Source organism: Agelaius tricolor, unplaced genomic scaffold, assembly GCF_023055355.1.
Source record: "Agelaius tricolor isolate 1412-34295 unplaced genomic scaffold, bAgeTri1.0.p SCAF_25, whole genome shotgun sequence".
Classification (NCBI taxonomy): domain Eukaryota; kingdom Metazoa; phylum Chordata; class Aves; order Passeriformes; family Icteridae; genus Agelaius; species Agelaius tricolor.
The window spans coordinates 7,257,836-7,281,855 of NW_027269285.1; the positions used below are offsets into that span (position 1 = coordinate 7,257,836).

General features: G+C 50.3%; 1 protein-coding gene across 1 annotated transcript; it reads right to left on the minus strand.

Annotated features, from left to right (window-relative positions):
- Positions 1-6,921: 6,921 nt before the first annotated feature.
- On the minus strand, positions 6,922-18,943 carry P2RX1 (purinergic receptor P2X 1). The gene is made up of 13 exons (XM_071447572.1): positions 18,659-18,943; positions 15,222-15,369; positions 14,747-14,818; positions 13,864-13,933; positions 13,304-13,400; positions 12,978-13,058; positions 11,695-11,836; positions 10,471-10,601; positions 9,779-9,869; positions 9,047-9,112; positions 8,323-8,415; positions 7,762-7,809; positions 6,922-7,451 (listed from the first exon to the last, which is right to left on the minus strand). Exons 1-12 carry the CDS (start codon positions 18,793-18,795, stop codon positions 7,765-7,767), a joined length of 1,173 nt encoding a protein of 390 aa, XP_071303673.1. The 5' UTR covers positions 18,796-18,943; the 3' UTR covers positions 6,922-7,451; positions 7,762-7,764.
- Between the last annotated feature and the right edge of the window lie 5,077 nt (positions 18,944-24,020).

Consider the following 24,020-nt stretch of genomic DNA (forward strand, 5'->3'; position numbering starts at 1 on the left):
CCGCCCCGCCCCGCCCGCGCCCGCGCCGCCCATTGGCTGGGGGCGGCCGCGCCTCCCGGGGCGCGCGCGCGTGTGGCCGTGAGGGAGATGGAGGGGAGAGGAGGGGGGGTCAGGCGGCGAGGAGGCGCTGGGGTTTGGGGCAAAAAGGCTAAAAAAAAAAAAAAAAAAAAAAGAAGAAGAAAAAAAACCAAACCAAAAACCCCTTTTTTGGGTGGCATGTGGTGTCCAGCCAGACTCGCTGGGTGAAAACACGGGGCTTTTTGCTAATCAGAATCAGTGAAGCTGGGAAAGACCTCTGAGATCGTCGCGTCTAGCCTGTGACAGAACAGAGCACTGAGAGCCGCGTCCAGGGAAAATGACTCCCCCACCTCCCTGGGCAGCTCCTTCCAATGCCTAATCATAATTTCTGCGAAGAAATTCTCCCTAAATTCTCCATAATATGTATGATCAGGGACGGTGGCACTGCCGTGGTGGGAGCGGAGGGCCCGGCGGCCCCGGGCGGAGGGAGGCAGCGTGAGGAGCCCAGGACCCCGGACACGGGTGTCCCCTCACCCAGGACCCCGGCACACGGGTGTCCCCTCACCCAGGACCCCGGCACACGGGTGTCCCCTCACCCAGGACCCCGGCACACGGGTGTCCCCTCACCCAGGATGCTGGCACATGGGTGTCCCCTTACCCAGGATCCCGGCACACAGGTGTCCCCTCACCCAGCATCCCGGCACACAGGTGTCCCCTCACCCAGGATCCCGTCACACGGGTGTGCCCTCACCCAGGATCCCGGACATGGGTGTGCCCTCACCCAGCATCCCGGCACACAGGTGTCTCCTCACCCAGGACCCCGGACATGGGTGTCCCCTCACCCAGCATCCCGGCACAAGGGTGTTCCCTCACCCAGGCTCTGTCTCTAGAGTAACACCCAACCCTGACTATAGACACTTGATCAAGTCTTGCTGCAACTTGCAAGTCTTGCACACCACCTGATCCCACTGCTGTTCTTCAAAGAATTCCTACAAGCAGATGCCCTCCTTGGTTTGGCTCATATTTTGGCTTTATTTTTCCCTCTCCACTCTCTTTTACCTTGACTCGTGGTGGACTGTACCCTGGGTCCAGGGGTTCCCACTGCACCCAGCAGGGAAGCGTTTGCAGTGGGATTCTTGAAGATGTTGATTTTGTGACAAGTGACTCGCTGGGCTCTGCTGTGACTCCAGTCACAGTCAAGGTCCCCGCCAGAAATCTTGGATTTAGCCAGAGAGCTAAATGGATTAAATCCACATCCTGACTCAACCCACTGCAGACTGCTGCTCCTTCCTGCTGTGACAACAAGCAGATAGAAATGCCTGTGCCTGCTTCCAATGAGTCTCAAATAATCCTCTGCTTTGGAAACAAATTAATTCCTTACCATGGGTTTCATAACTCGAAATAACATATAATAATGGATCTTCTGTTTACTACCAATTTTTTCATCTCCAAAAAGCTTCCCCTGTGGAAACTGTGTTGAAAGAAGTATCAAAATGTAATTAAGAGGCACTATGCATTAAAACAGCAAAGTCATCTTGTAAGCCTAGCAAAGAGCATAATTATTTTCATTTACTCATTCTGTGGGTATATTTATTGTATCCAGCTACAGCCTGCTGGTTTTTGCTATGTGCATCCAAGACTTACTTTTCCTGCAGAAATGTGCTTTGTCACCCTAGCTGGTCACAGGCAGCTGAGCAACTCTCTACAGATGAACAGGTTTATTCAGGGCTAATACCCTTTCACTTCCATCTAAAATATTTGTGCATTCTCTTTGCCAAGTTTCAGTCGAAACCACTTGGAATTGAAATGTTATGTGGTTCAAATCTTGACTGCTAAAAAGTTGCTGCATTCAGTGAAATGATCCCTGTTAGAAAGCTACAAAGGGTTGTGTTTTCAGCTCATCACAGAGAAAACCCAGCAGAGATCTTCCATGAACAGGAAGCACTGGGGCAGTGAGGGGCTCTTGGGGCAGGTGAACACCAACACGATAACCAGTGAGAGGATGGCAAAGCCTGCTGCATTTTAGGATAATCAAAAACATGTAGATGCTGCCCTTAGGCACATGGTTTAGTGTCAGTGTTGGGTTTGTGGTTGGACTTGATCTCAGAGGTGTTTTCCAACCACAATGATTCTGTGATGGTCACAGCACAGCAGAGACACCCATGCCCTTGACTGTGAGCTTCCAAAGCTGCTGTTGTGTTCCAGCAGCTCCGGATGTTAGCTAATGGCAGTGATTAGACATCATCTCAAGGCAGCCAGCAGCCTGAGCTCCTGGGCTGTGTGTTTGCCTTCGTGGACTCTTGGGAAAAGTAAGACAAGCCCACGAGCAAAAGCAAAACTTCCTCCCAGGCCTGAGGGAAAGCCCCAGCAAACTCCTTGGCTGCCTGGGAGTATGTGCCCACCAGCCAGGAATGTGCCTGTGCCTGTGGAGGGACTGGGCTTCTGTGGCTCCAGGGCATGGAGATGCTCTGAAAATCCATAACGTAAGCCAAAGCACTGACCTGTTTCACAGAGGCCTTCAATTCAATCAAGCTGGGCCTTGCTCATGCAGGGCCAACTCAGCCTCTCCTGAGCAATGAATGAACCTTTCAGCCTCCTGCTCCTCTTGCCTTAATTACTGCTGAGGAGGTTTTGCAAGGGTTTCAGAAGTCGTTTGGGCTGATTCATTTGGCTTTGAGATGTTTATGAGATGCTGACTGTTTAGAAAGTGCTGATACTTGTCCCCTAAGGATCTACCTCCTTTAGCACCAGGCAGTTTAAATCACCACTGAGTGATTTAAATCACCAGATGTCTGAGGCACAGTTTAGCACCAGTATCAAGATTTGAAACAATCAACTCTGGCAAAGACTGCGAGCACTTGATTTAATGTAATAACCTGGTTGGCTCAGCTCAGTCAGAACGTGCTGTTTCTTCCAGAAAACAAAAAAAAAAAAAAACCCACACAAATCATGTGCCTCAGCTTCCCTTTTCATCGTACACAGGTGATTACACTGCAGAGCAGTTGTGGCCAGTGGAGAGTCACAGACAATGTCTCTCTGATGCTAAGACCACGATGGCTAGAACAATGTTAAAATAAGACTTTGATATTTCTGTTCAATAACGATTGAGTATGGTTGGTTGTTAACTGATTTTGCATGTTTTTGGGGTGCAAGGAGTGGGAATGTGTTTATTTAACCTGTCCTTGAGTTACATCATGAGGTGAAGAGTTTATATTTCCCCAGGCATGTCACTAGTACATTTAGGTAAAAAAAGATTTAAAGCCATCATTTTTTTAGTGGTTCCATAAAGCTGAGCAGGATCTGTGCTTGGTACTGGTAGGCAGAGCCCTGTTAACTGGAGCAATCCTGATTCACCCCAGCTGAGGAGCCCATCAGGTGACCAGGCCGTTGCTATATTCAGAACCCATTTGGACAGTTTTGAATTTTACGCTTTCAAAAATAAGGCAATAAAGCAATTAGAAACAAATAACAGAAGGAGAGAGCACTTCACCAAAGGCAGCCAAAGATTATAGTGTGGCATAATTAATGCAGGGCTGGCAGCAGGGAAATGGGCTGTAACAACTGCACTGTCCCTAGGAGAGAGGCTGCAGGCTGAGCTGCAGATGTCAAATGCTCAAATGGCCAAGAAGCTCCTCTTGCCACCCAGTACAGTCTGGCCTGAGAATGCCCAGCTGTGGGACAGAAGGAAATAAAAGCATCCTTCAGAGCTGGGAGGATATGCATGTTCCTGCCAGTCCTTTACTGTGTGTCAGCCAGAGGATTTATCCAACTGAAAACATGCTCCCACAACAAAAGAGAAAGGGAAATAGTGTAACCAGAAAGGCAGGTGCTTTTTTTAGGGAAAAATCCAAGGATGTCCTAAGAGGAGAACTGGGTTAAAAATATCAGGGAGTCTGCTGTGCCAGGGAAAGAATGAGTGGGCTTAAAGATAGGAGAGGCTGCACAGGAAAGGAGTTATCTACTTCTTGAGTGTTACTCATTTTAATTTGCCTTGTTACATGTCTGGAAGCACCAGGTGGAAATCAGGGCTTCATTGTGCTGGGAATTGAGCACAAACATAATGATTAAATGTTGCCAGCTCTGCAGAGATTGAAATATAATTCCTCATCTCTGCAGAATCACTAACCAGCATAATTATTGCCAAATAAGTTTTTCTGTAATTGCTCTTCTGGAATATCTGTGCTACTTGATCTTTTTTCAAAATAACCCTGCCTGAGGGAGTGAAAAGATGTATCTGTACAAGGTCCAACCTAGTAGCCTTTAACAGATAACAAAAGCTGGTCAGAAGCAAAAAATTCTCACTGCATTTAAATCCATGTTCAAAAATTATTTGCTTGTATCTTGGTTTCTGTTTCTATAAAGTGGGAATAGCCACACTGCACTCATTGCTTGTTTTTGTTGTCTAACACCCATGATCAAGGCAGGAGTCCTCTGTCAGACATTTGGAGCACTGACATCATCACAAACAAGGGCTTGTTACTGCTGATTGTAAAGAATGGCGATTAGTTGGACAATATACATTTTTTCTTGTGTGTTTTCTGGGACAGTGCTTGAATTGATGAAAGTTCCTTTTCTATTAGTATTTCTCTATTAGTAATAACTGTGTGAAACCAAAATGTATTAAACAAGGAGTTAGAAAAACCCCCAAAACACCCCAGCCCTCAACTGGCCACAGCATGAATGGGAAGCAACACAGCACACTGTCATTGAAGGGGATTTGACACAATGACCAAATCCCTTTGGGATTCTGTAACACTTCATCCTGCTGCTCAGGGGTCAGAGAGCAGCAGGACACTCTGGCCACATCCTAACTGCTTCAAATGCAGTTGTTTTCTGCCCACAACACAAAGAAATTCTGCCTAAGAACTGTAAATTCTCCCCTGATCCTCAGAGCAAGATCAGGTCAAGCCAAGAGGACAGGAATATGATGCTGCTGGTCACCCACACTTCCCCACTGGGACTTGCAGCACCAGGTGGCTTAACCAGTCAGCATTTCCATTTGTGAGGCTCTAGCTTTGAACTGTTGTGTTCTATCCTGCATTCAGTAACTTTGTGTGAGCTTTGTCAAACTGGAAGGTGCTGGGAGGGGGCTGGGAGCTGCAGTGCTGAAGCAGAGCATCTGTTCCTTAGGGGGCTGAACAGAGCAGCCCTTCCTCCTTGGTCTCCAATCTCTGACCACCACTTTCAGCCTCTATGGCAAAAGAAGGCCTGAAACAAGTGCCATGGGCTTTCCCTGCCTTTTCATACAGCAGAGGGGACCAGTGTATGCTAAAATCTGATACTTGCTCAGTTTCCTCCAGACAGCCATTGCTCTGTTTGGCACCCACCTGGGAGCCACAGGGCCTGGGCCCCCTGGCTTTGAGGAGAAGCTTGTTTAGGGGAAAGAATTAAAATTGCAATGTCTCGTTTTGCTGGTTGCAGAAATGATGAATGAAAAGTAAAGCAAAGGATCCCCAAAGATTTTGCATTTAAAGAAAACAAGTTAAAGAGCTGAAAATAAATCCTTCCATGTTTTTTAAAGCAGCCTTGGGACTTTTAGGGATTCCAGCTCAGAAGTTTAGAATGGCAGCTAGAGGGGATCATTTACAAGTTGCCTTTTTCCTGATTTCATATTCTGCCTTTTAATTCTTCCTAGGAAGGAATAGGGACTTTGTATTACAAGCAGCTTGAAAGATTAAGCAGGCAGAAACATCCCGCAGCTCTACCTGCAGCTTTGCGTTTGTTATTTTAAGTTTTGACCGGAGATTGACCCGGTGTAAGTGGGTGCTAAAGGTTACCTGAACACTCTCACTTCACTGGCTGTGGAAACTGGATTTTCCCCAGTCTCCGTGAAATGGTCTTGCAGTCCCCTCTGCTGGTGGCAGCTTGCTGGGGAGCTGCACCGTGCCACCACATGGGACCTGCTTGGTCCTCGATGGACGCTGCAGGAGAGCCCCCGGGGTGTGGAGATCCCCCGGCCCCCCCTGAACAGGCACCGACTCCTCCCGAGACCAGGAGGCTTTCCCTTACCCTCTCTGCATCCTTCGTATGAGCACCTGGCACCTCTGACACAGGAGAGCAGCACAGGAAAGGGTGAAAAAATTAACCATGGATAACCTTACAAAAACCCACCCTGCCTGGGAAAGCTGAGGGATCCTGCTGAGAGCAAGTGATTTTGCCCTGGGGAATGTATGGCCTGATGGTATGACTTGAAAATTTTGTTGAGCTTATGACCAAATATCACCTGCATCTCTTTAAGGTACACATTCTTGTGTCCCTTAGAGCCTGGAGCAGGGCTGCTGCAGGCTCTGGAAGCATTGCAGCCCTACAGCTTCTCCACCAACTCTGCCATGGCCACTGGGATCCACTTTCAAGGCAACCAAAGCATCGTTTTCCCCAGGGAGGTAAAAACAGACATTCAGAGAGGGGCTATGCAGAAATTCAGCATTGATGTGTCCTGGAGAATGGAACAGGGCCACCAGCACAGGGCAGGATTGGCTTGCAGGGATGTGGGGTTTGAGCACAGCCCATGATGTGCAGATGCACGTGATGGGTAGTGCAAATCTTCCAGCACAGAGGGGAAGTTCAATTCCTGGGTGCAGAGAGCTGATTTGTGAGGCTGCTGCTGAGAAATCTTCCTGCCCAGCTGACACTGACCAGCGTGGGCAGTGGAGGCAGAGCTGGCACAGGACAGTGGGTGGCCATGGCCGGCAGTGTGCCAGTGCTCCCTGCCAGCCAGCCTGGCTGAGGAGGAAACCCAAGTGACAACTCTGATAACAGCCCCTGCTTGTGGCCAGAGGCCCTGCATGGGAGGGCAGTTTCTGAAGGAATCATCACTAAAGGGATTACTTTATATGCATAAACGCTCCAGGAACCGCTGCAAACACTATGCTCTGGGGCTAGCATAGGCACCATAAAGGGATGTAGTAGAAAAACTAAAGGTTTATTTTTTTAATAAAATACATCCTTACAAAATAACCATTTTTCTCCCAGGCAGAGGGCTGGGCATGGTTCCTGCCAGCTCTCCTTCCTTCCCCTTCTCAATTTGGAACAGTCCAACAGTGCTTCTGGGGCAGAAGAGGCAGCTGTGCTCGCCCCAGGGTCTTCAGGAGCAAGTGACCTTTCACAGCCTGGCACACCAGGCAGGTGCAGTGTGAGCCCTTCTGAAGGGCCTGCAAAGGCAGCAGACCCAGGGCCCTGCAGAGGACTGGCAGAGGGCCCCAAGACCCCTTAGTTTGACCCATCCACAGCATCATGGCATGTCCCACCACAGGCTGTGTGCTGGGCCAGCCAGCCCCTGCCTGGCTGCAGGGCACCACTTCCTGTGAGCTGGTGCTGGACGCTGCTTCTGCTGGTCTTGGGGCTGGCCCAGGGAGGCGATGGGATGGCAACCAAGTTTTAAGAGAAGAGGAGGAGGAGGAAGAGGGGTGCAGGTTTGTCAGTCAGTGTGGATTCTGCTGAGAGAGAGGTGCACAGTGATTTCTGGTGTCTTGCCCTCCTTCAAGAGATTCTGCCATTGAAGATGCAATGTCACTCCCACATCCTGCATCCACTGCTTCCCCAAGCAATTGCTTATGCTGGGAAGTGCTGACCCCCCGTTAGGCACTACAGCCCACAGCTCAGGTCTCCTCCAAGCCTCCCTGGAATCCTGCTGCCTTCCTGAAACCCTCCTGCCTTCTCATACACACCTTGGAATAGCCCCAAGCCCTATAGCCCTCATCCCTGACAGATGTATGCTGGCAGGGCTGGGGAAACACCACTCACCTCTCACTGTGTGTTGTCTGGCTCCTTTTCCTTCTTATGCGACTTTGACTGGGATTAAAGGAGAGAAAACAAGGATTCTTTTACAGACCTGATCCTCTCTAATGCCAGGGAAATTGTGACTGGGCAGCAACTCCTAACCCCCAGTGTATACGCATATTTTCAGATGAATTTGAGGGGAACTGGTTTTGTGTCCTTTCAAAGGCCATGAAACATTCCATGGTCATGGAGATGTTCTCAAAGAGCAGAAAAAGAGACATTTTCTAGTTTGCTAAAGCGCAGATCTGCCCCTTCTTCCCTTAAAGCAATGCAGGTGTCACTAGATATTGGAATATCTGGGGTTAAAGGCAGAGAATAAAAGTTATTAACAATGAGTCACACACAACATCTCAGTAATCTTGGAGAGAAGATTCATGGATCCCAGTCTCCAACAGTCCCAAGGGCTCAGGAAGGCGCCTGGTTGCCCCTCAGCGTGGATGTTTGTGTTACAGCATCATTACTCATGCACACATCCACACACACCCCTGCAAGAGCCTCTGCAGGGCAGCGCTCCCTGTTACTTACGGGCTCCGGTTCTGCATATTTGAATTTCTTCTGCTTGTAATAGTCCCGTCCATGGAGAAAATGCAGCAGGAGCAGGTCACAGAGGACAGAGGCCTTAAATCAAAGTGCAGTTAGGTTTGGAGTTGCCCTCCAAGATTACCTGGACCACTGTGTACTTCCAGTTTTTCCCAGTTTGCCCCACAATTTAGGGTCACTTCTGCTTCATCCCACAACATGGCAGTTGCTGAAGTCTCCAAATGTCCATTTAGGACAGAAGTGAAGTGTGCTGTGTTCAATTTAAGTGATTTATGCCAACAGAAATGAAATGTTTCCCCTTTAGGTAAGTGCAGAGCACAATAGCCTTTGAGCTGTGCCCAAGTCTTTAACAACCATAACCAAATCACACACTGGGTTTCTGTCCTGAATGAAATGCTGCCAATCACATGCAGACCCTCTCTCAATGCCAGCTCTAACTTGAAACTACCAGGATGCCAAGACCTGGCGAGAGAGCCAGCCTTCCCTTCATCAGCAGGGCAGAATTCCCATCAGCCAGGGACCAGCAGGAATCTATTTGCCTGAGCTGGCAAGGCAGGAGAGCACCTCCTTTCCCCCTTTTGCTCATCCTCTGATTCCCTGAGCAGCAGCCAGTATTTCACTGCAGCTCAAGGACACTTCCCACGGATGTCACAGGCAAGAAGAATAATTTGAGAGTCTCCATATAGAGGCTGGAAATATCTGAACTTACCACTCCAAAAATACCAATTCCAGAGCCAATTGTGGTCATGGTTGGGATGATGTCAAATTTGCCTGCCTGGATAAAGTCAGAGAAAATAGGTGATAAGTTACAGTCAACCCAGGGGGAAAAAAAGGGTGCTCTGGCTTGTAGGTGGGGCTCAGCAAAAGTGCCTTGCAGCAACCCAAACCACAACCACAGCACACAGAGAAACAGGAGCTAGGAAAGAGCTGGTCAAACAGAAAAAATATTGTAGGTTGGTTTTAAGCTGAAATAAATTGAACTTACTTTTCTTCCTGTATTTTTAATATAAAAAACCCAACCAAAACCAAGCAACCAAACAAAAGTACACAATTTGAATATTCTCCATGGGAACACAATAAGGAAAGCCTTCTCTCCCAGTGGGAAGAAAAAGACAAAATAGAAAAATGCAAATGTTCAGCTTTTGGAAATATCAGTAAAAGGTTTTGAGTTTCCACAGGTCCTCCCCACTCTCATCACAATGTTTTTTAGACAAAACCACTGATCAAGCCACAGCTGAAAGATGAGACCTATAAAATATGTTTTCCTCCTCTCTTCCCTTCCCCAGTATTTCCCAAGGGTTCCTGTGAGCAGGCCAGCACCCAAGGAAAGCATTCACACTAGTTTTCCTGATCCCACAGGGCCCTGGTGCTGTGTTACAGAGCTGGTCCCTTCCAAGGACATGGCACTGCTGTCCCAGGGAGCCAGAGGATCCACCCTTACCTTGCCATTCACCAGAATGTCGAGCCGGATCCCAAACACCTTGTAGAGCGTCCTCTTTTCCATCCCATCTTCTTTGTAGTATTTGGCATATCTGTGCAATTGGATGGTGAGTGTCAATGGTCTGCCAGGGGATCTAACAGCCCCTGCAGCCCTACAGCATTGGGATCTTGGACAAAGATCTGGGAATGTGCTATCACAGACCTGCTCCTGCCCTTCTCCTTAAACCCCCTGAAGGAGCTGGGCTGTTGGCACCTCTCCTCTCTGTGCCTCAGTTTTCCTGCCTGCAGGATGGAATTCCAGTTCCTGCTGTTTGATCCAATGTCCCCAAGTTTTACATGCAGCAGATAGTGAAGCACTGGTGACAGTCACACAGAGCAGAGGGTACAGACTATGAGAACACATGAGATGATCCTACACCATCTCCAGTCTTTCAAGGGGCTTCTCAAAATCTCAGCCAAGCAGGAGAGCCTGCAAGGGGGAGGAGATAGAAAGGACATGGGGCAATTTTCAGGCCAAGGGTGTATTATCACTTTTCTCATGCTGTTTAAAAGAGCACCGGTACTGCTGCCTGGCCCTGCAAAGGTAGTGAGTATTTTGAAGGACAGTCTCTGAGTTTCCACCATCCCTTGAGTGGGAACCTGGAAGCTGTCACCTCTGAATCATGCTTGGAGAATCAGCAGGTATTTCCTTACCTGAAGTTGAACCCTGGTGAAACGTTGCTGTCATCATTGTACAGGCCATGGAACTGGTAAATGGGTTTGCAGTAGCGCAGGGGCCAGTCGAGGTCACAGTTCCAGTCTATGGTGATGCCCACCACTCCCCCCTGCAGCCAAGAGGGAGTCACAAGGTTGCCCCTCCTTGGGCCTAGCTCACACAGAGAAATGCTTTCCCTCCTCATAGGTGTCCTGGCTCCCCAGATGCACGGACCCCACTGCTGCCTCAGCCTTCCTGAGCAGCCCTGGCTTTGTGGCCTGTACATAACCCCTTGCAGAAGCTCTTGTTTCTATCCTGAGTGCTGGATACACAAATAAATTCATGCTTTCTTGTTCCTGATCAGAATCCTGTGCCCAAGGCACAGTCCTGAGAAACAGTGCTCACCACAGATCCCTTCTGGGCCTTATGGGACAGCCTTCCCTTGCCTGATTATGCCCAAGAGATTGCTCAGGAATTGCAGGAATCCCTCCTCCCTCCTGAGCTAACTCCATGCTGTAAATACCTGTGCCCCAGGGGCTTGTATTTTTGCACCTTTATATTAAAGAATATTAGAATGGTTTGGGTCAGAAGAGACCATAAAGACCATTTTGTTCCAAACCCTGCTATGGGCAGGGACATCTTTGGTTAGACCAGTTTTCTCCAGATCCTGTCCAAGCTGGCCAGGAATGGGGCAGCCATCCATAGCTTCTCTGGGCTGATTCAATCCATGCAATAAGTATTTATATCTGCAAGCCTCTGATTTTATTCAATGCCTGGCAAAGTTATCACAAGGTTTTGCAGCAGAGATAGCAGCTACTCCCACACACCAGCCTGAGGAGTGTTAGGCAAAGCTGCATTTTGGAGCCAGGGGAAAGGCTGCAGTTAGCACTGTGCAATGACCAATATTTGACCATCCAGCTGGGATTTCCAAGCTCAGTCAGATGGGATTTGGCCACACAGATCTAGTTATTCACTGCTCAAATTAAAACAAGCTGAACCCTGGGATTTACTGCCAGTGGGTCAAATCTTCTCAAGAGTTTCCAAGAAAAATGTAAATATTAGGCCACGTCCAAGGAGATTCATGATCTTTGAGATAATTCTGACACTTGTTTTCTCAAGAATTCTTGAGAAGACTGAAAATCATCTCAACAGCTGGGGATGATTGCACTGTTGAGTGTCCATTTCCCATCAACAGCAGGGAACATAATTTGAAATTGAAGTACCTTAACAGCCAGGAAGGTAAAATTCTGACCCGATTCCTTCACTATGTATCCCAGTTCAAACACAGGACACAAGGAATCAGTGACTTTGTGATAGGTGCATTTCTTCAGGTACTGCTTGGTAACACTCTCAACCAAGTTGCGCCTGTGAATGAAAAGAGAGAGAAAAATTCTCAGTAACACATTAATTTGGGGGGGAAAAAAACCTCTGTAAGTCCCTTGCCCAGTCTGTGTCCCTCTCCCATTCACATGCCACTTGTCCATGGGCTCTGCTAGGCAGTGTCCTGAGCTCCTGCAATTCTTATCTGGGACACCTCATGGATAGTGAGCGTATCCCACACCTTTTACATTTAGCTGGAGTTTGCTATCGCCTACAGCAAGGGTTAAAAGGAAAGGGCAACTTCTTGTCTTCCATCTCACTCTGCTCTTTTGCCCAAAAACATCCTGTCTGTCCAGCCTATGGTTTTGTGTAAGCCTTGTGCCTTGCTCAAACTGATCCCATCTCTGATGCTCAGCAGTAAATTGCCAGCAGTGATCAAAGGCAGGAAGTTTCCCCACAGCAGCCAGCCCAGCCACCCTCACTGCCAGGGCCTGCTCCCTCTCTGTGTCCTCTTCAGCCTGTCCTCACCTGGGCCACCTCTCCTTGCAGCTGGGGGGGATCCCCTCTCCTGCTGGCTGCCAGGACACTTAACCTTGGCTGCAGCACAGGGACAAGATCAGCTTAGAGAGAAGAATCCGCTGTCTACAGCACAAATAGCTTCTGTTAATTTGTTCCAGATCAGATATATGGTCAGTGCCATCACAAATCCTCTTAGGAGGGTGCCTTCAGCCAGCAGCATTTCCCCCAGAGCTGCCAGGAAGGGGCCAAGCCCACCCTTTGCTGAAACAGGTGGGATCTGTGATGTTTAGGGGGACTCTGGGGCACCAAGCTTATCCTGGCCATAAGGTAATTTAATTTTGTCTTCAGAGAAGAAAAATGAAAAATCAGAGTAACTGATTTGCAGCTTGTGAGGGTAACCCAAGAGAGGTTAATTCCAGAAATCTTTCCAGTAACTACAGCTACCAGCTGAGGTGGGACACACTTGGGAGGGAAATGTGTCAGTTCCTATGAGCTAATATGGGGTTCAGTGCAGCAGTCAGAGTAGTCCTGGGATCACTGAGAAGGTGGGGTAGGCAATCCTCTATACCAAGCATCCAGTTACACCCATCCAGCTGAACCCATGGTTTCCTCTGAGGGACACAGCTAGAGGAACTGACCAGGAGCCATCCCCCCAACCTCTCCTTACCTGGACACCTTAAACTTGGGGAAGGTGATACTGTTCTTGATGAACAAGGTGAACTTCTCTGCTTCTGACAGCAGGGCAGGGCTGAAAAATACAAGTGTAGACATGTGTCCATCACTTGGCTTTCCAGGCTCTAGAGGAAGCTCCATTTGGTGGAAATTCACCCAAAGTGAGACAAGCAGACCCAGAAAACTGGTGGTCTCATCCCTTCCCTTTCTGGTCTTTCATAACACAGGCTGTCCCGGCCACATGCCATAGAGCCCCAACTTGGTCTGCTCCACACTAAGTACAGCTGGGATGGGAAAGAGAGAAACAACATCATTCCTTACCTGGGAACATGGTAATCAACTTCAACAGGGCACCAGCCAAAGATCTCACAGGTCTTCACAGTGCTGTTGAAGTGCACACACTTGCCAGTCATGAGCCCTGTGGGGAGACAGCTGCTCACACCCTGGATCCTGTGAAACCTCAGCCTCACGCTGGGATGGATGGGGCTTCAGCTCTGCCAAGGGCATTCAAGACACAAAGTGCCCAGGGCTTTGGCACCTTTCTAAAACATTTAGGAAATTAATTGTGGCCTCTCAGCTCAGGGCAGTGGTTTCTCTTACAGTGCTGTACAGGGGAGGAACTGGGGATTTTTCTTGTTAAAGAAAACACAGAGCTGATAAGAGGACAACAGTTTGGGGGAAATGGCTTAGTCCTGATTAACCTTTTGTTTGCAGCTCAGGTATCTTTCAAAAGAGCAGAGCTGGACCAGCCCATGTGGGACCTTCAACCAGCATGTCAGAGGTTTTCCTGTTCAAAGCAGGTCCCTCAGCCAGGGGACACCCCAGCCAGGCAGCTTTTCTCTGTGTTGTCTCACCAGAAACACCAGGAGCGTGTGCCATACCTTGTCCCTGCCGGCTGTATCTCCCTTTGCTGCAGTCGCTGTCCTGTGTGCACAGCCCAGCATCTGGCAGCTGTTTGGAGAAAGCAGCCACCTCTTAGTATCCCACCTGCAGCTTCAATCCCCCTGTCCCTCCTGCCTCACCAGACAGCATTTTTCTTGAGGGATACACTGCTCAACTGCAGCCAGAGCCTTATTCATATACTGTTGTCTTATATAGTATAACAGTTCTATTATCATTATATGTTGCCTTATATATCAAGAGTTCTTTTATCATTATGGTGCAAGGGTTCCATATCCTCAGAGCTTCATACCTCCTTAATGTTTCTTGTAGGCAGCTCCTCTGACCACGTCCTGGTCCTTGCAGCAGCCCTCTAGCTCCTCCAACTTCTCTACCTCCAGTTCCCACCAATTCACTCTTTTATACCACTTGTTCTTATTTGCTACAGGTGTTGCCTGTTATCATCCAGCCTGCTCCTAATCTTTAGTAATAGGGTCCAGCTGCAACTCCTTGGGGGATAAGATTACATTCTACATTACCTTCATTTATCCATACTGTGTTCCCCTACTGCTTCCCAACCAAGGCTGTCCAGATAAAGCAGGAAAAAGGGCAGTTTATCCACTCCAGGCAGATACTTTCATTTAAGCCTCAAGTCTGCTCTGCTTGATCATTTCAAAGAGAAGAAAACTTAAATGGATGCCACCTGTTTTTCAGCAGGATAAAAGTCTTCACATAGCACACAGGAGTCAGGGACATTAAATATGGGGCCAGGCCCTGGTTTTTACTAAACCTCTCAATGTCAGAAAAAGTTTTTCCCCAGTGACACCACCACAATCCCCCTGAATTACAGAAGCTTAGCCCACTGAAGGAAGCCGGTGTGTTTACCTCTGGGCAGGTTCCTTGTTTCTGTCCAGGAGTGACAATGAAGTTGGTCATCACTACAAACGAGTTGTCCCCCTGTGGAGACACAGCCAACGAGCTCACAGCCAGCACAGGGTCCCCTCTGTGAGAGCCTCTCCCTGGGTGGGGACCTGCAGTGCCACCAGCCCCAGGGACACTGGAGGACCCCACTTGCTGCCTCAGATACTGCTCCAGAGGCACTGGAGGAACCTTGATCCTTTTGGAGGCAGCCTCCAATGTACCTCCTCAGCCACAGTGGGTCCCAAGTACCAAATGTGTCCCAGGGAGAACCTGGGCAGAGGTTTGTGACAGGAGCAACCTCCTTTCCGCCACAGGGACACCCTGTCATGGTTAGCCCCATGGAAAGCCTCTGCCAAGGACCCATCTGCACCCCAGCACATGAGGAAAAGCAGCCACTGGGACAAAGCAAATCCCTAACCCACCCACCCTGACTCCTTACCTGGGGTGGGAAAACATAATCCACCACATCCCAGATGTGAGGACCCAGGACACTCTCGTTGGTCAGTGTCAGCCCTTTCAACTTCACTGAGACCGAGCTGACAATGCTGTCCTGGGACTGGTAGCCCTTCTCGTAGAGGAACACCCACCTGGACAGGGAAAGGTGGCAGGGTGAGCATGGCCACCAGCACTCCTCCACTGGCCCAATCCTCAGTACAGACCTGTGGACTGGTGCTTTTTTTATCAAGTCTCACCCAGGGAATCATTTGCCAAGTTTCTTCCTGCTGGACGAGGGACATGTTGCTGAAATTTCCTACCCTTTGCCTGAGGCATGTGGTAGCTGTAGGACCCAACTTTCATGCAAGGATGGTGTGTTTTGGGGACTGGGACACATTTTGTGGCTGAGGGTGTGTGAAGGCAGGTGGTGGACAGTAGCCATCAGTCATTTAGGGTTAAAGCCTATGGCAGGTTTGCAGCTTGCTGGTCTCAGTGACCTACCCCAACACTCCTGACCTCCTGATTCCTGCAGAGGAACTCTCCAAAACCTAATGCCTCCAAGGCCAACACAGAGCTGAGTCTGGACACGGTTCACATCCAGAGCCACTGTTTTCCCATCCAGCTAAGGGAATGTGGAGCAATGGCCCTGTGTGCAAGAGGGCTGCAGGAACAGGGTTAGGGACACTGCTGTGGCCAGAACAGGGCTCTGCCTGCCTTTCCCAGCCCATCACACAGTCATTAGGGCAGGCTCCTGACACTATTTAACCTACAGCATAAACAAGCTGCTGCTGGATTAACTCTGACTCAGGGACACTATAAACATGGGCAAGCACCCATTTCGGGTAGCGCCTCCGGCGCCGCGGAGCATTCTCGGCACTAAAAAAGGAGCGATCTGGATTTTGTCCCCACTGCCGCAGGCATCGGTCCCACTGGCTGTGACAGAGGCAGCAGGATACCCGTAGGACAGCCATGACACCAGCCTGGTGTGTCATCCTCGCCTGTGACACCTGGCTGATGGGCAGAGGGGAAAATGGGGAACCCCAGGTGCTGTCTGGAGGTTTTCTGTTTGGACCTTCTCAGAGAGGGAGCTTTTTAGCTTGCAGCCACATCAGCGTCCCAGGACTGAGAGCAAGAGGACCTCAGGGGTGGCATCTGCTCCAGAGCCTGGGGATGGGAGCAGAAATTCAGCACTGCTGCCACCCCAGCTGGGACACCCAGCTCCAACACCCTCCTCCAAGGCAGAAGACCATACTGGGTTACACTGGCTACAGTGGGCATCTTCCCCAATGCCCTCAGGGCTGCAGGAGGATGTGAACTGGGCAGCAGCAGGGACAGAACATTTCTCTAGATCACCCTCCAGCACAGACTCTGTGCTGACCTTATCCCCCTCTGGCAGAGCTGACCATGGGCACACAGGGCTGGGCAACCCCACCTCCCCTGCAGCAAAGCCAAGGTCATGACAACAAAACCATTTCCCAGGAGGTTGTAAATGTGGCAGCAAGTCCTGCCCAGGTTGTAAAAGTCCCCTGGTGTCACACACTGATGTGGCAGAGCCACCAAGCCCTCTTCCCTTGCTGGCCTCATCCTGTAGCTCAGCCCACATCTCCTTGCATGCAAGAATTCAGGAAGCGAAACCCAGAAAGCGCCTGGCATCTCCTGGGCAGCAGTGATACCACCTTATCACAGTCATCAGAGGAAAAAGAACTGCTCCCTAGGGGTGACACAGGGTCTCACAGGGGGCTGGCCCCACTTCTGTGCACTGATGGCACCACCCATGTCCTTCTAGCAGAGTCATGCATTGGCACACATTTCCATGAGCATCCCATGCCTGCTATGAAGGGAGGATAAAAGCTGGGAGAATGGTAAATAAATACACATTTGGCTGCCAAATTTGTTTTCAAAGGACAGAAAATCTCAGGCATTGTGGCTTGGTGAGGGCAGTGAACTGGGGGCAGTGTTGTGGGCAGAGAACTGGGGGAAGGGACCTGGGGGCAGTGCTGTCAGCAGCAAGAGGAAGCCAGGGGCTGGTGGGGCTGTGGGCAGCAGCAATCAGAGACAGCCCCTTGCTAGAGGAGCCCCATCCCAACAAACCAGGAAAAACTTGGGAATTCCAGCAATTTCATGCCAGATTCCTCTCCTCTGCCACTGGCTGTCACCCCCTGGCTGGTTCTCTTCCTGCTCCCTCCTGGTAGCCTGTCTCACTTCAGCCAAGTTGCTTAAGCCACGTTTCCTTAGCTGCCCTGCACAACCCTCTGTGCCAGTTCCCCATCCACAGGAGCAGCTGCCCCCACCCACATTTGGGACTGGAGCCCTGGGATTTCACAGGCTCAGTCCTTAGGAAAAACAAAGCTGCTCCCAGTAACACCAGTGCAAAACTCTTTGCAGCAGAGCATCCTTGAGAGCTCGGTTGCAGTTTTGCATGAGGATCACCCTTGGGAGCAAAGTGCTGGTGAGCAGGGTGGGATCAATGGAGGGACCAGCATGGGGGTTCCACACTCATCCCCTGAGAAGGTTCTTACCCTTTCCAGGGAGTCTGTGCTAAAAGGAGGAATGAGCACTTCTGCTCCCCACAGCGACTCCCTTCACTGAGGCCTGGGAGCCACTGCCTTTCCTTTGCATGAGACATTCTGCACCCCAAAAATTCCCCGATTTTCCAATTCATAGCCAGACACCCCCTTTCAAACATCCTGCCCTGGGCCCCTTCCCTGTGAAAGGGTGCTGATCCCACAGCAGCCATGGGGCCACAGCCAAGGCTTGCCAACCATCACATCCCATAGCATCGTCCCACACTGAAGGGACAGGCACAGAGTAACTTCAGCAGGAGCAGCAGCCCCAGGGCACCTGAGGACACACATCCTCACCCATTCTGATCCCGCCTGCTCCACTCACTGCCTTTTTTAAGCAGTTGCCCTTGCTTTTGGAGCTCCCTCCCAGAAGCAAATAAGACCAGGAATTTTGGAGCCAAGCTGTGTCTCGGCCGCAGCGTCAGAGCGGTGAACAGGGAGATTTATGGCCCTGTCTTGAGCCGCTTGGGTCTCACAAATCACTGCACTGGCCCCAAATGCCTCTTATTTAATATAAATGAAAATAAAAATAACAACAGATTCTCAGGACACCGTCCAGCAGCTGGAGCAGGGTCTGGATTCTCTTCAGTGAGAAGACGGGGCCCCGGTGTGCGGAGCAGGGCTGGGCAGGGATGAGCTCCAGCCTAGACATACAGTAGCTTCTGGGGAGGATATGGGGACTAAGCAGCCATCTAAAAGAGCCATGCAGGGACACTGGGCTGCACGGGAGCAGCCACAACCAGAGGGATGCGAAGCCATTAGCAATAACCCCCCTGCACTGGGATATAGGGGATATAGAAGCCCCTCTCTCTCCCTTGCTTTTTAACCCAGTGGCAGAGCATTAATGTCAGGGAAAGCAGGTGCTGGGGAGCCTTACCCGATGATGTACGCCAGGACGATGAGCTGGATCAGCCGGAAGGTCAGTCCCACCTTCTTGTTCCTCACCAGCACCATCCGAGGGGTGTCATACTCGAAGAGGAAGGAGGACAGCCTGTCCATGCACTTCTGCCCCATGGCTGTGCCAGGGCTGTGCCACAGCCTCCCAGCTCTTCACTGAGCCCTGGGTTGGGCCGTGCCCGCTGCTGCTCCGGCAGCTCCTCTGTTTGCAGATTAAAAAAACAAAATAAGAATGCTATCGGCGAGGCTCTGAGCACATCTGGGCTGCCGGGTTTCCCCCTCTGCGCAGGGATGAGGCTTCCTCTTCCTATAAGCTCTGGGCTGGGAACAGCGGGTGCCCTACATGGTCTGGGGGTGGGACAGGGTGTGGGAGGGTGCAGGGCCACCCTGTTGCCAAGCCCACATGCCACCAGGACGAAGCCCTCTGCCTGTGAGCGATGCTCCCTCGCCTGGCAGGAGCCTTCCCTGGGGACACAGAGGCTGCAGGCAGGGCTTGGGATGAGCAGAGACCATGAGGCATTCCTGGGGTAACAGTGGGATGGAAGAGATTGTGGGGGTCCCGTGAGAAATTTTAGGAATTAGGATTGGGGTATCTTTCCTACCAAAACAGCCACCTCAGGCTGTGTGTCCTGAGCCCATGTCCTACTCTGTCTCCCAAAAAAGGGTCGGGAAAGAGAAGGGAGAGCACCAGAAAGCCCAGCTCAGCAATTCAGAGCTGACCCATGGAGCAGAAGGGCGCCCAGCTTGGCCCCCTCCCATGGTGAGGCCAGACAGCTGGGGCTTGGCTCCTTCCCAGCACTTGCACTGGGCTGGGCTGGGTGCACTTGGAAGCATTTCCAGCATTTCCTGAGTGGCCTGGATGTGAGCAGGGCCAGGCGAGCCGGGGTCACTGCGAGCGATGCTCAGCAGGGTGGTGCAGACACCACTTAAAACAAATATCACTGAGAAAGGGACTGGATTTGACAGTGCCAGACTGAAATTTGGGGGGCCAACAGCTGCCATGGAAAGCTTTGAAGGGGGTTGGCTCATTGCTGGGGAAAGCACAGAGGCTGTGGATGGGGGACCCTGTGCCCTCAATGCATCCCACTGGGCAGCTCCAGGGCACACTCTGTGCTGGGGAGCACTGGGGCTGAGGAGGGAGCACTGGGTTTGTGTTTTTGGGGGAAAGAGAGGGTGTTTTCCCCAGAAATCCCAGTACTCAGCTGCTTCAGCACTTCAGGCAGGGACAGGCTCCATGAGCCTCAGTTAATCTGCTGCCTCCCTTGGCCTCAAAGGAGACACTGGCTCTCTGCAGCCACCAAGCCTGGCATAAAAGCCCTCTCTGCAGGAGGAATAAGTTGTGAAAGTAGGGAAAATCCTAACCTGCTGGGATAAATCTTTCATTTCAGGAATATTTCTTTTAGCATCACCATCTCTCAAGTTCACTTGCCGACTGCTCACTGTCATCTTTATCTTTTGACTCAATACATTACAGACCTGACAACTGTAAAATAAGCGGGAAAGATCAATTATCTTTGCTGGACAATAAGGAAAGCTGGGGAAAAAGCAACTGAATAATTTTTCTGAATCTTTTGAGTGCACCATGAAGCCTGGGAATCAAAATCAGATGATCCCACGTTGCAAGTGACGTGATGCGATCCCAATGCCCCGGTCCTCAGCAACATGGAAAGCTGTCAGACAAGGAGCCAAAAGCAAATACAAAATGCTGATGTTAATCATGTAGATTGAAGGCTGATACTGCTATTGAGTGGAGCAGACAAACCTTATAAGCTTAGATATCTGTCAGGAGAGAAGCAAATAACTTACTGTATGAAACGAGGCCTTTTAGGGAAGGCTGCTCACCCTTGCCAAGGCCATGGGGATAATGAAAATAGGACAGCTAAATTTAACAGCAAAATGACTTGTAAAAGAGTCACTTCTAACCTCCTCTCTGGTACTTGGAGTCAATAAAATGGTTATAGCATGGATTTAGCTAAAATACTTTCCATTGGGAGATAATAGGCATCTGCCATTTTATAATCTCTTGGAGCCATGTTGCAGCTGGAGAGTGGGGCCAGGCCCTGTCTGGAGTGATATGGAGAGCAGAAAACCCCAGCCTGGAGCACCAACAGAGCCTGAATCTTCTCCTGGGCTGATACCAGCACCCAGCATGGGCACCCACTTGGCCACAGCATCCAAATGCTTGAAAAAACCACAGCCTCAACACCTGTGGGCTCACCCCTCTCCCACACCCACACCATCCCTGGGACTGCCACTCCTTAAATTACTTTATCAGAGGGAATTTAGTAAGTTTGCACAGGGATTGCTCACCTGTGTGGCCCTGCAATGGTGCCAAAATGGTGCCAACACACCTCCCTGCCTCTGCCAGGTGGTTATCGAGGGACAGTGTCCTGCTTGGGCTGTTCAGACAGGGCAGTCACTGGCAGAGATGCTGAGATCATGGGGCTGTGATGCTTCCAGCTGTGGTGCAGGCACTGGGCTGTCCTGAGGCCAGGCTGGGATGTCTGTTTGCTGTGATAAATGCATTGCTCTAGCACCCAAATGAAAAAATAAAGATAGAATTAAGAGGAAGAGGTTTTTATCAGCCTGCTGTGTAAGGTGCAGCCTGGGGGGTGTCCCATGACCCTCTGCACCAATTCCCACACATTGCTGAGACCTTGGGGATGGTTTTATCTTAGGTTCCCACAAACATCAGCTGGTGTGGTGCTGCCAATACACTCACAGCCATCTCCTCTGAATAACTTTTGTATCTCTTGGCTGCTTCCAAGCAGAGCAGGCAGGAGGCACTGGGGGTGCCCTGCCTGGAGTGATGAGGTGCAGGTGCTGCTGGAGGAGCAGTGGCAGCTTGAGTTCATCTGCAGCAGGTCATGGGCACTGAGGATGGGTTTGCCCAAGGGCACAGAAAGTGCTGAACTGGACTTGACCTGAGCAGCGTGAAAACAAAGGAACAAAGGACCAAGTGGGACAACACAGGGACACAGAGAGTAGAGCTGGAAGTGTTCAAGGCCAGGTTGGATGAGACCTTGAGCAACCAGTTCTAGTGGAAGGTGTCCCTGACCAGGGGAGGGGGTTTGAACAAGATGCTCTTTAAGGCCCCTTCCAACCCAAACCATTCTGTGATTCTATGACTCTAAAACCAGGTTGAGATAAGGAAAATGAGCCCATCTAGCTCCACTGCCCACGGGAGAAGAAAATGAAAGCAGAAAGAGCAAATGAGGCTCTAAACCCCCTGTGTTTGTGTCTGAGATTGCAAAGACCTGGGCCAGATTTCCCAAACACTCTCCTGGGTCAGCTGGCATTGACTGATCTCCAGTGCCAGGCTTTGGCCTCATGCAGCATCTCCAGCTGGGCCAGATGCCAAGAGCACTGAGGGCTGGTGACCCTGCAAGGGTATCCCTGGCAGTGCTGTGCAGGGGTAGCACAGGTGCCCATCCATGGCTGTGAAAGGAACTCCTTCCCCCTGCCCATTAAACACACTCAGCCTGTGCTCAGGGCTGAGAGAAAAATGAAAAATCTGATATTTTTAAGGGGGACATTTGGAAATGCAAGTGCATCCTTGCTTTGAGCTGGGACAGGAACTGCTGGAGCACAAAGAGGGTTCTGAAAACCTCTGCATGGGGCTCAAGCCCACCCACACCAAGGCAAGCACTACTGTGGAAGGCACAAAAGCCACCAGGTATTTCCAGGCTCTCAGACATTGATGGGGGGGGAAAAGAAAATAGAAAAATAATAGATGAAGCTCATTATACAACCCAGACTCATGCTTGGCAGCGTCTAGCACGGAGCTCTGAATTTCAGCACAAAAATGTGCGGCACGCTGCAGATCTGTGGCTGAGGAGGAGTAACATGGAGGCAAACTTTAAAATATAATGGTGGGTGCAGAGAGGACCTGCTGTGGTCAAGTTTGCCAAGAAGAGCCCCTGAGAGCTGCAGGCTTTTCCCAGTAATTTTGGCTGCCACAGCCCCCTTGCCTTCACCAGTTGCAGGAGGTGCTTACACTGCACCACTGGCAATGAGAAGGGGAGGGTGGAAAAAAATTGGCAGATGAGAGCAAGCAAGGTCCTCCAAAACAGCATGTTCAGTTTTCTTTCCAATTTTAACTTGTCCTTGACCTCTCTTCGCTCCTTCCCAGCAGGGCTGGCTGGGCTCTGTATTTGTCCCGTGCTGCAACGCCCTGGCACAAGATGTTTTTGGTGGTGCTCACCCCTCAGAAGTGGCATTTCCATCCCCAGTTGCTGGGACAACACATCTCCCTGGAAATACCTCAGTTTAGCTGATGCCAAAGCAAACATGAACCCGAGGTGCTGGGGGTATCAGTGTCAGTGGCCATTGTGGCCTCCAGAAATGTGGATGCACATCCAGTGTGGGGCTGGATCTGTGCCATGGGATACAGGCATCCTTGGGATTTTTTTGGTAGGGTGACATCTGTTTTCTGAATCATGCCTTCAAAATACAGGTATAGCCCCAGGTGATGGTACCCAGGGGTCCAGGGACTGACACAACATCAGGTGGGGAATTTGGGGTGGTTTTGGCTTCACCACTGTGTCCTGAGGCAGCATTTCTGGCATGGGGGACTGGCTTGAGGGTCACCTCCAGCCATGGCAGTGGTGCTCCTCTTGCTCTGACATCTGTCTGCACCAGCAAAGAGGAGGCCAAGCAATGGCCCTTTCCCAAAAACACCATGTGCCAGGGTATCCCATGTCCCTCTTTATAACCCCCCGTGGGTCACAAAGCTTTTGGCTTACCTTGTTCACCACCTTTGTCCTGCTCACAGCATTGGCAAGAAACACATGGGGCCACATCCCAGTGAAAAAGCACCAAGGGTAGATGTTGCCATGAACACAGATTTGCTCCAAAACAGGACCTGCAGCTGGATCAGGATTTTCTGCTTCAAACATCACCATGGGCAGAGCTCTGGGTGAGGCTGAGATGGAAACGCATGGCCCCAAGCCCTATGCCATCCCCCCCAGAGGAGGCCAAGCTATTTAATTATTATTTATTTCACAATTATTTCTTGTAGAGGTTATTGCAGGGCTTATTTAAACCTCCCCTCCCAGCTGGGGGAGATAAGGTGATGACTATTCTGGATACAGTCAAAATTAGCACTGTTATTTGTATTCTCGTGCCCCAAGAGTGAATTTAAAAATTCCCAACAGTCGTATTATGCCACTCTGCTCATTTTGCCTTTGTCATCCCATGCCAGGCACAAGCTCAGCTCCATTTCTAGTTTGGCTCCTCTGAAAACCCACAAGAAATCCTGATCTGGTGAGCACAACTCCTTTTACGGCTGAAGAATGCCCTCAGGCACTCCCGTATGGCTCCATGGGCTCCCAAATATCCCC

What these genes read in the sequence shown, in the direction of transcription:
- P2RX1 (XM_071447572.1), bottom strand. Translation starts at nt 18,795, where the DNA reads ATGGGGCAGAAGTGCATGGACAGGCTGTCCTCCTTCCTCTTCGAGTAT. An exon ending in GTCCTGGCGTACATCATCGG is followed by an intron (nt 15,370 to 18,658) that starts GTAAGGCTCCCC and finishes TTCCCTGTCCAG; the next exon opens with GTGGGTGTTCCTCTACGAGA. An exon ending in ACATTCTGGTGAATGGCAAG is followed by an intron (nt 9,113 to 9,778) that starts GTAAGGGTGGAT and finishes GACTTTATCCAG; the next exon opens with GCAGGCAAATTTGACATCAT.